The 12,497-nt window shown below is 45.7% G+C and overlaps 1 protein-coding gene across 1 annotated transcript in view; it reads left to right on the plus strand.

Annotated features, from left to right (window-relative positions):
- The window catches only part of ANKRD65 (ankyrin repeat domain 65), a 48,980-nt gene that overhangs the window by 25,755 nt on the left and 10,728 nt on the right, over positions 1–12,497 (plus strand). Inside the window, exons 2-3 of the mRNA XM_068242761.1 lie at positions 4,164–4,362; positions 8,169–8,718. Of these exons, the coding sequence (XP_068098862.1) occupies positions 4,166–4,362; positions 8,169–8,718 (747 nt within the window). The 5' untranslated portion in view covers positions 4,164–4,165. The remainder of the gene's footprint in view (positions 1–4,163; positions 4,363–8,168; positions 8,719–12,497) is intronic.

Here is a 12,497-nt window from a genome sequence, read left to right on the forward strand (position 1 = left end):
GTGGTGCCTAACCCTAAGATCCACTGGTGGTACCTAACCCTAAGACCCCCCTGGTGGTGCCTAACCCTAAGACCCCCCTGGTGGTGCCTAACCCTAAGATCCCCCTGGTGGTACCTGACCCTAAGACCCCCCTGGTGGTGCCTAGAGATGGCCCGAAAGGTTTGCTGGCAAACGGTTTCCGGCGAACTTCCGTGGTTCGCGATCGCGGAGAACCGCAAACTTTTTCGGAAGTTCGGTTCGCCCCCATAGTGCATCATGACGGTCAACTTTGAACCTCTACATCACAGTCAGCAGGCACATTGTAGCCAATTAGTCTACACTCCCTCCTGGAGCTTGTTAGCTTGCTCCTGGCTGATTGTTATTGCTAAAAAAGCACTCCTCAATAGCTCTTTTGAGAGCTAATCTTGTTCTTGTGATCTATTTTGTGTGTGTGTGTGTGTGTGTGTCCCACTGACACTTGTGTTGCATAGACAGCCTTGGTAATTCCTACTGTGTGTGCCACTGCCAGGCCCAGCACATTCAGTGACTACCTGTATGTGTGACAGGTGCACATTGTAATACCCATCACTGCATATACCTACTACCTGTTGTTATCTTCAGTGCACCCACCTACGTATGTGAGTGCACGCAGTGTCACTGAGCCTGTCCGGTACCTGTCTGTGTGTGACAGGTGCACATTGTAATACCCATCACTGCATATACCTACTACCTGTTGTTCACTTCAGTGCACCTACCTACCTACGTGAGCGCACGCAGTGTCACTGAGCCTGTCCGGTACCTGTCTGTGTGTGACAGGTGCACATTATAATACCCATCACTGCATATACCTACCTGACAGTCACTGTTGTTCTATCACTGAGCTACCACAGCCATATGGGCTTGAAAACCGCCACGGACTGCACTCTGGCCATGGTGCGCACCAGTCCAGCACGACCGTCACTACACAAACAGTTGTTTGTGGTGCGTTACACAGTGAGTTTGGTGTGTCAGTGTGAAGCAGTACTCTAATTACACTCCCTGATTGATGTATACACATGCAAGATGTTTTAAAGCACTTTAGGCCTGCAATTTAGCATTCAATGTGATTTCTGCCCCTAAAACGCTGCTTTGCGTCAAATCCAGATTTTTCCCCAGGACTTTTGGTGTCTATCCCTCTCCACCATGCCCCCCTCCAGGTGTTAGACCCCTCAAAACATCTTTTCCATCACTTTTTTGGCCACCATAAGTGTTTCTAGTTTTCAAAGTTCGCCTCCCCATTGAAGTCTATTGCGGATCGTGAAAGTTCATGAGAACCGAACTTTTGCGGAAGTTCGCAAACCGAAAATCGGAGGTTCGGGCCATCTCTAGTGGTGCCTAACCCTAAATCCCCCCTTAGTGATCGCTTTATTGGGTGAATAATAATGTTTTACAAATAGTGACTGTAAAAAATATATTACAATGTACTACTGATCACTTGATTATGTGGATAATAATGTTTTACAAAAAGTAAGTGATGACATTTTAAATAACGTTTTAGTTAAATACGATAGATATGTTTAGTATGTTTGTAACCATTATTCGTCAGATTTAGCTATTGCTCGGTTTATCAGATGGATAATACTGTTTTATAAGTATTAAGTGTGTCAAAACGATATATTATGATTTTGTTGTTGCGCAGTTTATTTGGTGGATAATAATGTTTTACAGAGAGTTAATAAAAAAAAACAAGTATATTACAATTTATTTGTTGACAGCTTTATGTGTTGAAAATAATGATTTATGAAAAGTGATTATTTAAATATTACATTACGATTTCACTAAAAACTATAAATAAGTATTATTTTATGTGTAAACGTTACTGGTCGCCGGCGAAGTTGGGAAACATTAATTATGACGGATGCAGTTTGAAAACATAAATTATCACAGGCGCCCTTTTTTCCTGTTCGGCGCCTGTTAAACGATATTTAATATGCGAGTCAAAGGCGGTGCCCTTTTTCGTCCAACTGCCTCATGCACCCAAATTTCCTGCTTCCCCATAGGCTCCCAATACTGAGGTATTGTAAGTGTCTAACATTTTTTTATAATTCACTTCAGTCACCCTGTTACAAGTGTTAGGTGGGCCATAAGGTATCCCCCCCATTCCTGGTGTAATAAGCATGGGAGCATACTAGTACCCTGCAAGACAGCCATACATCTAGCGATGATGGGCAGATTCGACAGAGAGACAAAGCTCTCTTTGAATCTGATCAGAGAGAGATTTGTCAGTTGCCCATACACCGCAGGCCGATTCCCCATTGATTTCATGCTGAAATCAATCCGGAATCGGCCTTGTGATGCCGCATCCACCAACTCGCCGCCTCGATGCTGTCCATCTAATGTTAATTGTCCCCCCCGGTGCAAGTTATACATTACCTGTCCACAGCCTCTGCTTGTCAGACGTCACATACGCGGCCACGTTTCTAGGCAACCACGTGGGGCACGCGTGTATGGAGAACGGAGGAAAACCCCCCCCCAGAGTTTGACACCCCTGGTCTAAAGGTTTTCTAGATCCACCTACATCTCTTGTCCCAGGGCACATTCCCGCTATACTTATTTGACTCAGCATGATTGGGCATGCATAAGTGAGGTCCACTCGCGCCTTGTAGAATGAAGTGCTCCTGCACGTAGGAAAAAAACTGTGCTTTGTTCTTCTGGGCATGCAAGGAGCTCACTTACTTGCCCATTTCCAGGAGCATGGGCAGAAGTTGTAGAGGGACCCTACACTAGAACAGTGGGCTCTGTAAGGATCCGGAAAGTATGTACCCCCCCCCCCCTCCCTTCCCACCTCAGGTGTACTATAAAGGGATCTTACAGATTCCACCATAAATCAACCCCCAAGACAGTAATTATCCTTACTTACCTTAGAGGGGGACATGCAGGTGTTGGTGGGGAGAAACCCATCACAACAATATTGGACAAGAATGCTGTTTAAAGTAAACCTGAAGTGGCGTTACTAAGAGATTTGATAGTTACCCCGCCTTCCTCCAGCCACATAAGCAGCAATGCATCCCTCACCGTCCTCCCGAGTGTCTCCCTTCGGCGACAATAAGCCCCAGCAACTGGCTTAGCCGTACCAGTCGGCTCATCTGCGCATGCGCGGAGGGGACTGAGCCAGATTACCGGGAGTGATTGCGGCTGAATGGAGGCATTCGGGAGGATGGTGTGGGATGCATTGGTGCTCATGGGGCTGGAGGAAGCCCCAGCTGAGTATCAATTTTTTTTTTTGCTGATATCTCAGGTTTCCTTTAAGTGAAAATAAAAAGGGGCTTCTCCCAGCCTCTTGCAGTCTACCTGGTCCCTCGCTGTCCTTCCAATCTGTACTATTCTGCTGCTGTTAGCCTCACTAAAGTCCCTGACTGAGTACTCCCATTGCCGGGAGCACTCTGTACCTTTGCAGTTGAAAGTTTTACCAACTGCGTAGGCCAGGGCTGGATTTACCTCACAGGAGCCTATAGGCACAGATGTACTGGCACCTTAGATTTCGCCCTCTATGAACCCCCACTGAACTGCATTGCAGATGTACTGGCTGGCCCAGCTGGCCCTTTTCTCTTGCTTCTCATAAGTAGCTACAGGTGCCCCTTAGTATTAGGTAGCCAGAAGTACCCTCAATTTTAAGATACTACAGGTGCCCCCAAACATTTGGGTAGCTATAGGAACCTCAGTATTAAGTAGCTAGAGGTGTCACTGACTGAAGGGAGATCTCATTAGTGGAATGCCAAGAGCATCATTTACTCTCTCATCAAGATTCTGCATAGGGAAGGATGGAGGGGGGCACTTGGGGAAGGGAGAGAGCCGCCTTTCCATCGTCAGGTGCCTGTAGTGTCTACAGTGCCTTATGGTAAATCCGGCCCTGGCGTAGGCACATGGCAGGGACAGCATATGGGGTAACAGCTTCACAGCAGTGTGGACTGAGAGTACAGCGAGGGAGGAGATAGACTGCAGGGGGGCATCTGGTGTGTTTGTTACCATGGACAGACAGCTGTGATCGCTATCAGTGCAAAGCAAAGCAACATACACTTTGTACTTCCTGGGGTTCAGTAAATCAGGCCCCATGAGTGCCATAGGTTGTTGTAAACTGTTGAGTTGTTAAATTAACTTTAATTTGAATGTTGGAAAATAATGTAACCTTACTTCTCATTTCAAAGGCATGCAGCAGAAAGTGGGAAGACTGACTCCAGAGGCAGAGCTGGCCAGGAGGTGTCTGCAGTTAAGTGAGGAGTCGAGCCTGCCGCAGGATTTGTGTAATGCCAGCACAGAATGGAGAGCGCTTCATCTGGCTGCCTGGAATGGGAACACTCGCCTCGTAAAGCAACTGCTCCAACAAGGAGAAAAGACTGATGACAGGTTTGTTTGAAGGTGGTATTTGTAATTACACCCCTGGTTCATTGTGTGCTGTGTGTTAGAGCACATTTGAATCACAATGAAAATATTTTAGTTTTGATTAAAGTGAAAACTGGTTATACTTTTATTGTTGTCAGTGTCACTGTCTGGGAGTATTTCTTCACATCCCATTCTCTGAGAAAGTGAGAACAAGAGACATCTACAATAAAATATATTTTTGTAGAGTGAGGAAAACTTATTAAGTCTTATTACTGTCTCTAATTATCAGAACCTGGAACCAGCAGTGTTCATACAAAAGTCATGGAGCTCTCAGGAATGGGATCAGTTGAAATTGAAGGGGATTTTATTTATTGTTTATTTTATATGTGGCTGAACCCTATTTTTGCCTTCCAGTAGTGATTTTTGGCACCAACAAAGCACTGAAGACGCCAATAAGTGAGTATTCATTAAAAGGAACCTTAATTAAAAAAAATAAACAAAAATAACCTGGGGCTTCTACCGGCCCCCTGCAGACATCCCGTGCCCGCCCCAGGACAAACTGATCCTCCGGTCCCCTGCAGTGATGGACTTTCGTTTTTGCCGACTAACCAGTTGGCAGGTCACTGCGCCTGCGCAGCCCTGGCCGAACGCATCCTTGCTCATGCTCATATCACCGTCCTGTGCATGCGCATTACTAAGAATCTCGTATTGCACATGCGCAGGATGGGGATGTGAGCATGGGTGAGGACGCATGCAGCCAGGGCCGCGCAGACACCCACTGTCTGGTCAGTTGTCGAAAATGAAAATTCATCACTGTGGGCGACCGGAGGATCGGTTTGTCCTGACGCGGGCACAGGATGTCTGCAGGGGACCGGTAGAAGCCCCCAGGTAAGTTAAACTTTTTTTTTTCAATTAAGGTTCCCTTTTATGTCATTGGTTAGTGTTAAGGTGCTCATCCATCTAGCAATGCATGAGAAGACCAACCAAGAGACAGATCTCTCTCTGATCAAATCTAATCACAGAGAGATCTGTTGGCTGCCCATATACTGCAGGCCGATTCATTTTTGTGATGCTGCATCCACCGCGTGTCCCCCCAGATGTTTACGTGCCTGTATGTTAAAATATCTCACCTGTCTGGCCGCCGCTAATGTCCAGACGCTCCTGCTTCTGCATTAGCACCCCACGTGGCTGCAGATATCGTTTGCCACCACCGCCATGCACCGGATCAACAACGGGCATGCTTGTTGCAGCACTGATTTTCATCAGTTTCTATAATAATTAGCACATAGGAAGGTCAATTGGTCACAAAATTGCAAAGGTTAGGAGAGTTTGTAGGGAATACAGGATATAAGCCCGATGAAGGCTGCAAGGCCGAAAGCTTGTTTATTCGTATTCATTTTTAGTTAGCCAATAAATGGTATCATCCTGATTTAAAACTTCTTGCTTTTGTAGGGAAATTTAGCCTTTTTTGGTAGCGTTAGTAAGTTTTGGAAGGGAATAACAGTAAGGGGAGTGATTAGAGTTAGGTATCAGTAAGAGGTTAATGTGAATTCCAGAGAAAAAATATACTGTATTTTAGTGCAAAAAGGAGTAACAAGCTTTTTGGGCTTTTTATTGTTTTTCTGTATTGCTATATGTGAGAATTTACATCACATCCTGTATTCCAGGAAGAGGGAAAGTGACTCAAGAAGTGACACAGGCAGCAATAAAAACTATATCTTCTGAAATAGAATACCACACTCATTCATTCTGCTGCCCTACACTTCCTGTCCCCTACACATTTCTCCAATGGTGACCAAGACTGCAATTAAACCCCACAAAAACGTTTAGCGCTAGCCATGCATTAATATTCATGAACCTTGCAGCGGTGTAATTCAAAGAGTGGGCCTGCCCAGCCAAATCTTGCCCAGCAAAATCGCTGCAACTGGTGCGGTGCAGGGACAGAGGGAGGAATATGCAATACCCACACTGCCCACCACGCTACTCTTACTTTCACAGGAGGCTCTGATTAAGCCTCGGATCTCCGCCCCTAACTATGTGCCAGTGGCTGCCGTACTGGAGCCGGATGGTAAGTGACATCGCCGTACTCTGCTGAGAGAGGAGACATTCAGGAAGGGAGGGGAGGGGAGCCGTCTCTGCCACATAAGGCGCCTGTAGGAATGTGCCTATAGTGCCTTATGGTAAAACCGGCCCTGAGAAGCGTAATCGGAGGACACAAGTCCATCTTTGAGACAGACGCTCGGCACAAGTGAAAACCCAGCCTTATCCATTTACTCAGCAAAAGTTAGAATTGCTTGAAAAGAGTTGTCCTTTTCACTGACTGAGCATGCTAGTTAAATAATGTGTTCTGGTTTTACTGGTGCCTCTGTACATAAACTACAATGGAGGTTTTGAGGTTAGGCTTTTTGTCCATGTATAACACTGAGCCTTTACTAGCCTTGATGTCTATTTGCCAGGTTAAGCCTCTGCACAATTTAACGCTTATTTACAGACGTCTGTTGGCTGCAATTTCCATAATGATCAACTGTGAAGGGATACAAATCATTTGTCAGGATAGAATTATTATCGCTTTGAATGCTTGTAAAACACAACTCCTTTCATGCCTTTGTACCAAGACCTGTGATTTGGCAAAATAATTATTTGTTCCCTAAGAAGGTGATTAAATGGAAGTCATAACAGTTATTTTACTTTATGAAGCTGAATTTACACTTCAGACTTGTAAATGGCAGGTTTAGCCTCACATTATTTTAAATGCATATGATGGTAAATTTGCACTTATTAGCATTGTACAAAGTTTATTGCACTTCTGTACTTTATGCAAAAAATGTACTGAAAGCATTTGGCTGCCTGGGGATGGCAGGTCTGGGCAGCTGCTCCACTTTTGCTACAGCTTTAATCACTCTATTCTGGATAAATGAGATCCATCCGAACAGGGCATGCACAGGTAAGATCTGTGCAAGCCCAGTACAACAAAGCCACGTGTGCTTTGTTGTTTTTTTTCGTATGTGCACAAGGGCTTTGTTCTACTGGACTCGTGTGGACCATTCTCGTGCATGATCGTTCACGGCAGCAGAAGAAACCTATTAGAAATGCTATTAATTATAGGGGGGCTCTGTGCTGGAACGGTGGGCTGTGGGAGAATCCAGGAAGCCTCTGGAACTTTTTAAAAGTCACTTCATTGTAATTCTCATTCACTCAAATGAGAATCGCAAAATGCAATTGCTGAAAAATTACCTGGAAAAGCAATGCAAAATTGCATTTGCTAGGCGATTGCAATTGCTATTTTCGTCTACGAGTATGAACAGGACCTAAGTGACTGTTGGATGAAGATTCAAATAAAGGAATTTGCTGTTTGTTTGTTTTTACTTCACAAAGGACTACTTTGTAAATGTTCATGGAGTAGAAAAACTCAAATGATAGCTTACCGTCCATTCCAGATCAATATTTGATTGATAAAAGGGCTTTCAGTTTAAGATTTCCTTTAGATGTGTTGCTTTTATCAAATCTAACCTGTAATCTATTAAGAATGTTGCACAGTATACAGCTAACATTCAAGATGCTCTGTCCTATCAAATCCTCAACTCCTGCTCAGATCAGACCCTAAACTTGTTTCATGTTTACCTTACAAACACAAGGCCTTGCTTTGTTCCTGTTTCGGAACTCAGTGACCTATAATCTAACACTCCTTGCCATAAAATGGCCTCCCAAATATTGTCCTCCAGCAAACCTTGGTGAGGTGCTGTAAAAAAAAAAAAAAGCACAGTTCAGGGTAAATCCAATGTTGGCACACTACAGAGAGTAATCATACCTTTATTATTCTTCTTTCTCAGGGATGATCTTGGCTGGACCCCCCTACACTGTGCAGCCTCAAATGGTCACATAGCCACAGTTAAACTATTGATTCAACGAGGATCTTCTCTAAATGCTCAGGATGCCTCGGGCTGCACTCCTCTTCACCATGCTGCATGGAGCGGCCACACCCACGTGACTGAAACCTTGCTTCATCGTGGTACCAGCGCTACTATTCCCACAAAAGGAGGTCTCACAGCTCTGCACTTAGCTGCTGCAAATGGGCACACGCTTATCACCCAGCTATTGCTAAAACAAAACCTAGACCCATGTGTAGGTGACAACAACCAGTGGACACCCTTACATTGGGCCACAGTGAGCAACCACGTCCATATTATGCAGCTGCTCAGTGAACATGGGGTTCCTCTAGGACTGGAGGCTTCTGGGAATCTGACACCTCTACATATTGCTGCAGAGACTGGAAAACTAGACTCTTTGGACTATCTTTTGGAAAAAGGAACTGATGTCAATGTCCAAGACCAGCTGGGCAGGACTGCTCTAGCCATGGCAGCCAGTAATGGCAACTTGGAGGTAAGCAAACTCAGAAAAAATAAATGAAGGGTTACATCTGTGCTATACAATGTTCTGAGCCACACATTGCCATGTAATGTGGTGTTGCCCCCATAACTAAAAGTGTAAGAAAATACACTGATATTGCAGGCTTTCCATTGTGCTACATTGGTCTGAATAGCTACCATTTAACGATCTTCCTTTTGTTTTCAAAACATTTTTATTTTTAAAATTACATTGTAATTAGATATTGTTTATAAACCTGTTGGAGAGTATACCGACTGCTAGGGTTGCCAGGTGTCCGGTTTTACACCGGACAGTCCGGTTTTTGTGCGCTGTGTCCGGTGCAAAAAGGCATGCTAAACCAGACAATTAAGTTGTCCGGTTTAGAGCCCCCCCCCCCCCGCAGCGCAGGAGGAGAACAGCGCAGCAGAGAGAGAGCTGGGAGCAGCGGTGGAGAAGGGGGGCAATCTTCCCCCCTTCCCTCACCTTAGGGTGCTCTCTCTCCCCCGCTGTCTCCTCCAGGATGATGTGCAGGCTGGCGAGTGGCTGCAGGCGGAACTTACCTCTGTGTCGCTCCAGCGCCGGAAGTTCGGGTCCCGCAGCCGTTGAGATTCAACTCAAAAAAGATCCGGATCAAAGATCCGAATCATTCATGAGCCGGACAACACTAATCAGTCTGAATAGTGTTGTCCGGCTCATGAATGATTCGAATCTTTGATCCGGATCTTTTTTGAGTCGAATCTCAGCGGATGCGGGACCCGAACTTCCGGCGCCTGCGACACAGAGGTAAGTTCCGCCCGCAGCCACCCGCCAGCCTGCACATCATATTGGAGGAGACAGCGGGGGAGAGAGAGCACCCTAAGGTGAGGGAAGGGGGGGGAGATTGCCCCCCTTCTCCACCGCTGCTCCCAGCTCTCTCTCTGCTGCACTGTTCTCCTCCTGCGGGGGGGGGGGGGGGTGGGGGGCACCTGGCTACCTAACCTATTCTGGGCACATATAGCCCCTGGCTACCTATTCCGGGCACATATACCCCCTGGCTACCTATTCTGGGCACATATAGCCCCTGGCTACCTATTCTGGGCACATATACCCCCTGGCTACCTATTCCGGGCACATATAGCCCCTGGCTACCTATTCCGGGCACATATAGCCCCTGGCTACCTATTCCGGGCACATATAGCCCCTGGCTACCTATTCTGGGCACATATAGCCCCTGGCTACCTATTCTGGGCACATATACCCCCTGGCTACCTATTCTGGGCACATATACCCCCTGGCTACATATACTGGGACATATATAACCCTGCCTACGTATACTGGGACATTTACACCCCTGCCTACATATACTGGGACATATATACCCCCTGGCTACATATACTGGGCACATATATCCCTGGCTACATATACTGGGAACACTGGCTGTTTGTCATTATGTGCATTTAGTGGTGAAACGCTGTCTCTTTTGTGCATTTACTGGTGAAAAGCTGTCTCTTATTATGTGCATTTACTGGTGAAAAGCTGTCTCTTGTGCATTTACTGGGGAAAAGCTGTCTCTTATTATGTGCATTTACTGGTGAAAAGCTGTGTCTTATTATGTGCATTTACTGGTGAAAAGCTGTCTCTTGTGCATTTACTGGGGAAAAGCTGTCTCTTATTATGTGCATTTACTGGCGAAAAGGTGTCTCTTATAATGTGCATTTACTGGTGAAAAGCTGTCTCTTATGTGCAGTTACTGGTGAAAAACTGTCTCTTATGTGCACTGGACCAGTACTACTGGTGAGGACAGTTAGTGACATGGCTATGTACTCTGTAATGTGCTGCAGAAGATGTCAGTGCGATATAAATACTATAAATTTTTTTTAAAAAAAGCCCATTGCTTAGCCCAACTCTACATAAAAGTGTGCTTCTGACTCCGCCCCTAACTCCACCCCTAACTCCACCCCCTGTCCGGTTTTCTCCATCAGCCGACCTGGCAACCCTACCGACTGCATGTTAGCAAGAAATAAGTTACTGAAATCTCTAGCCTTCTGCTGTTCACATTCCAACATCAGGCACAAAAGTTTACTAATCCTGTGTAGCAATTTTTTTTTCCTAGGTAAAATCTCCTTGATTAGCTAACAAGAGTCCTACTGACTTTAGTCACAGAAAAGTCTGCAGTGGGGTAACCTACGTAGTGGGGAGTGGGCGGGTTGAACCACTTGGATCGTCATTGTGATGACTCTCTACTGACAGATCGCCTTTTAGGGCTATGGCCCACTAGAGTATTTTTACTTACTTTGGATATTGACGAAAGTCAATATAGATGAGCCCACAGGAGTGATTGCGATTAGGCAATTCGCAATCGTGGGCCCTACAGCATTTTTGGAGTGATAGCACTCCAATACAAAAGATAGGAATGCTACAAAATTGCTTTGCAATCACTGTGCAAAAGCGATTTTTCAGCAATTTTAGTATCCAAGCAAAAAAAAAAAAAAAGACAAATGTGCAAATCGCAAATTGCAACTGCTCTGCAAATGCAAGCACTAAAAAAAAATTGCTTCAAAAATCACTAGAAATCACTCTAAAATCACTGCAGGGGCGTAGCAATAGCCATAGCAGCAGCTATGGGGCCCTGGAGCAGAGAGGGCCCAGGTAGTACTTGATGTGTTCACCATTAATTTTCTTGTGTTCATCCACCCTTGCGCTGACTATCAGTGCCCATGGACTATTTGCAGTGTAGATTGCACGAGAACGTAAAGTGCAATTTAAATTCTATCTATCGGGTAGGAGCAGGTGGCATGGCTAAAGAGTGCCTAGATCTGAGTGCCCCATGAAAGTTTTGTTATGGGGCCCCATAATCTCTAGCTACGCTACTGAATCATTGTACAAAATGTTTGCAAAAACTAAGCTAAGAGATTGTGATTAGCATTCTGTAGTGGGTACCTTGCCTTATAATCTTTAGTTGGGAACCTACTGCATTAATAAAAAGGGAGCCTGGACTAGGACTTCAAACTGTGCATGACCCCGAGGGCCCTCTCACACTTGGGTGGTGCGGTAAATTTACCGCATCACCCCCCGAGCAATGAAAGTCTATGGAGGAGGTCACCCTCCTCATGTTGGGGACTCACGCCGGAAGTGCCCTATCTAATATGAGCGCATACATGCATTACTGTGCGCCTCCTGCAGCGGACTGGAAGTCGTGTAAGTCTATGGCAACTCAGTGTTTTAAAAAAAAGGTGGTGGTGGCGGTGCGGCGCACATGCACGGAAGCATATTTTTTTAAAATATGCCTCCATGCACTTCCGTGTTCCCCAAACAGGAAGTGACCGCAAACGAGCATCACTTCCTGTTTGGATCTCGGCCAGACAGGGATTATCACATACTAACACTGTTTTTGGCGGTGTGGTACACGGGCCACCAATCTACTGCGTGAAGCCGCCTGACTCTTTGCTTTACATCTGCTGACAATGGAATGCAGTTTTTTTGTGGTCTGTTCCAACATGACTTGACTACACGGAAGATTTTTGATTTTCAATGTTTAGTTTAACCATTTATGCCGCGCGGACGTGAGCCTCACGTTCGCAGCGGCAGCTGCTAGAGCCGCAGAGATGCACTAGTCACATCTCTGCAGTTTGGGGGTATTTGCCCACAATCGTGCGGGCAAATGCCAGCGATCGCGATGTTGGTAGTAGCAGGGGGGATTGGCTGCAGGGTACAAAAGTCCCCTGTGCCAATCCAAACTTTTCCCCCGAGAATAAACACTGTTTTTGTTCAAAAACAGTGTTTATTCTTAAATAGGGCCGCCATGCTTCCTCCCG

The sequence above is a fragment of the Hyperolius riggenbachi genome, chromosome 6 (genome assembly GCF_040937935.1).
Source record: "Hyperolius riggenbachi isolate aHypRig1 chromosome 6, aHypRig1.pri, whole genome shotgun sequence".
In the NCBI taxonomy this organism is placed as follows: Eukaryota; Metazoa; Chordata; class Amphibia; order Anura; family Hyperoliidae; genus Hyperolius; species Hyperolius riggenbachi.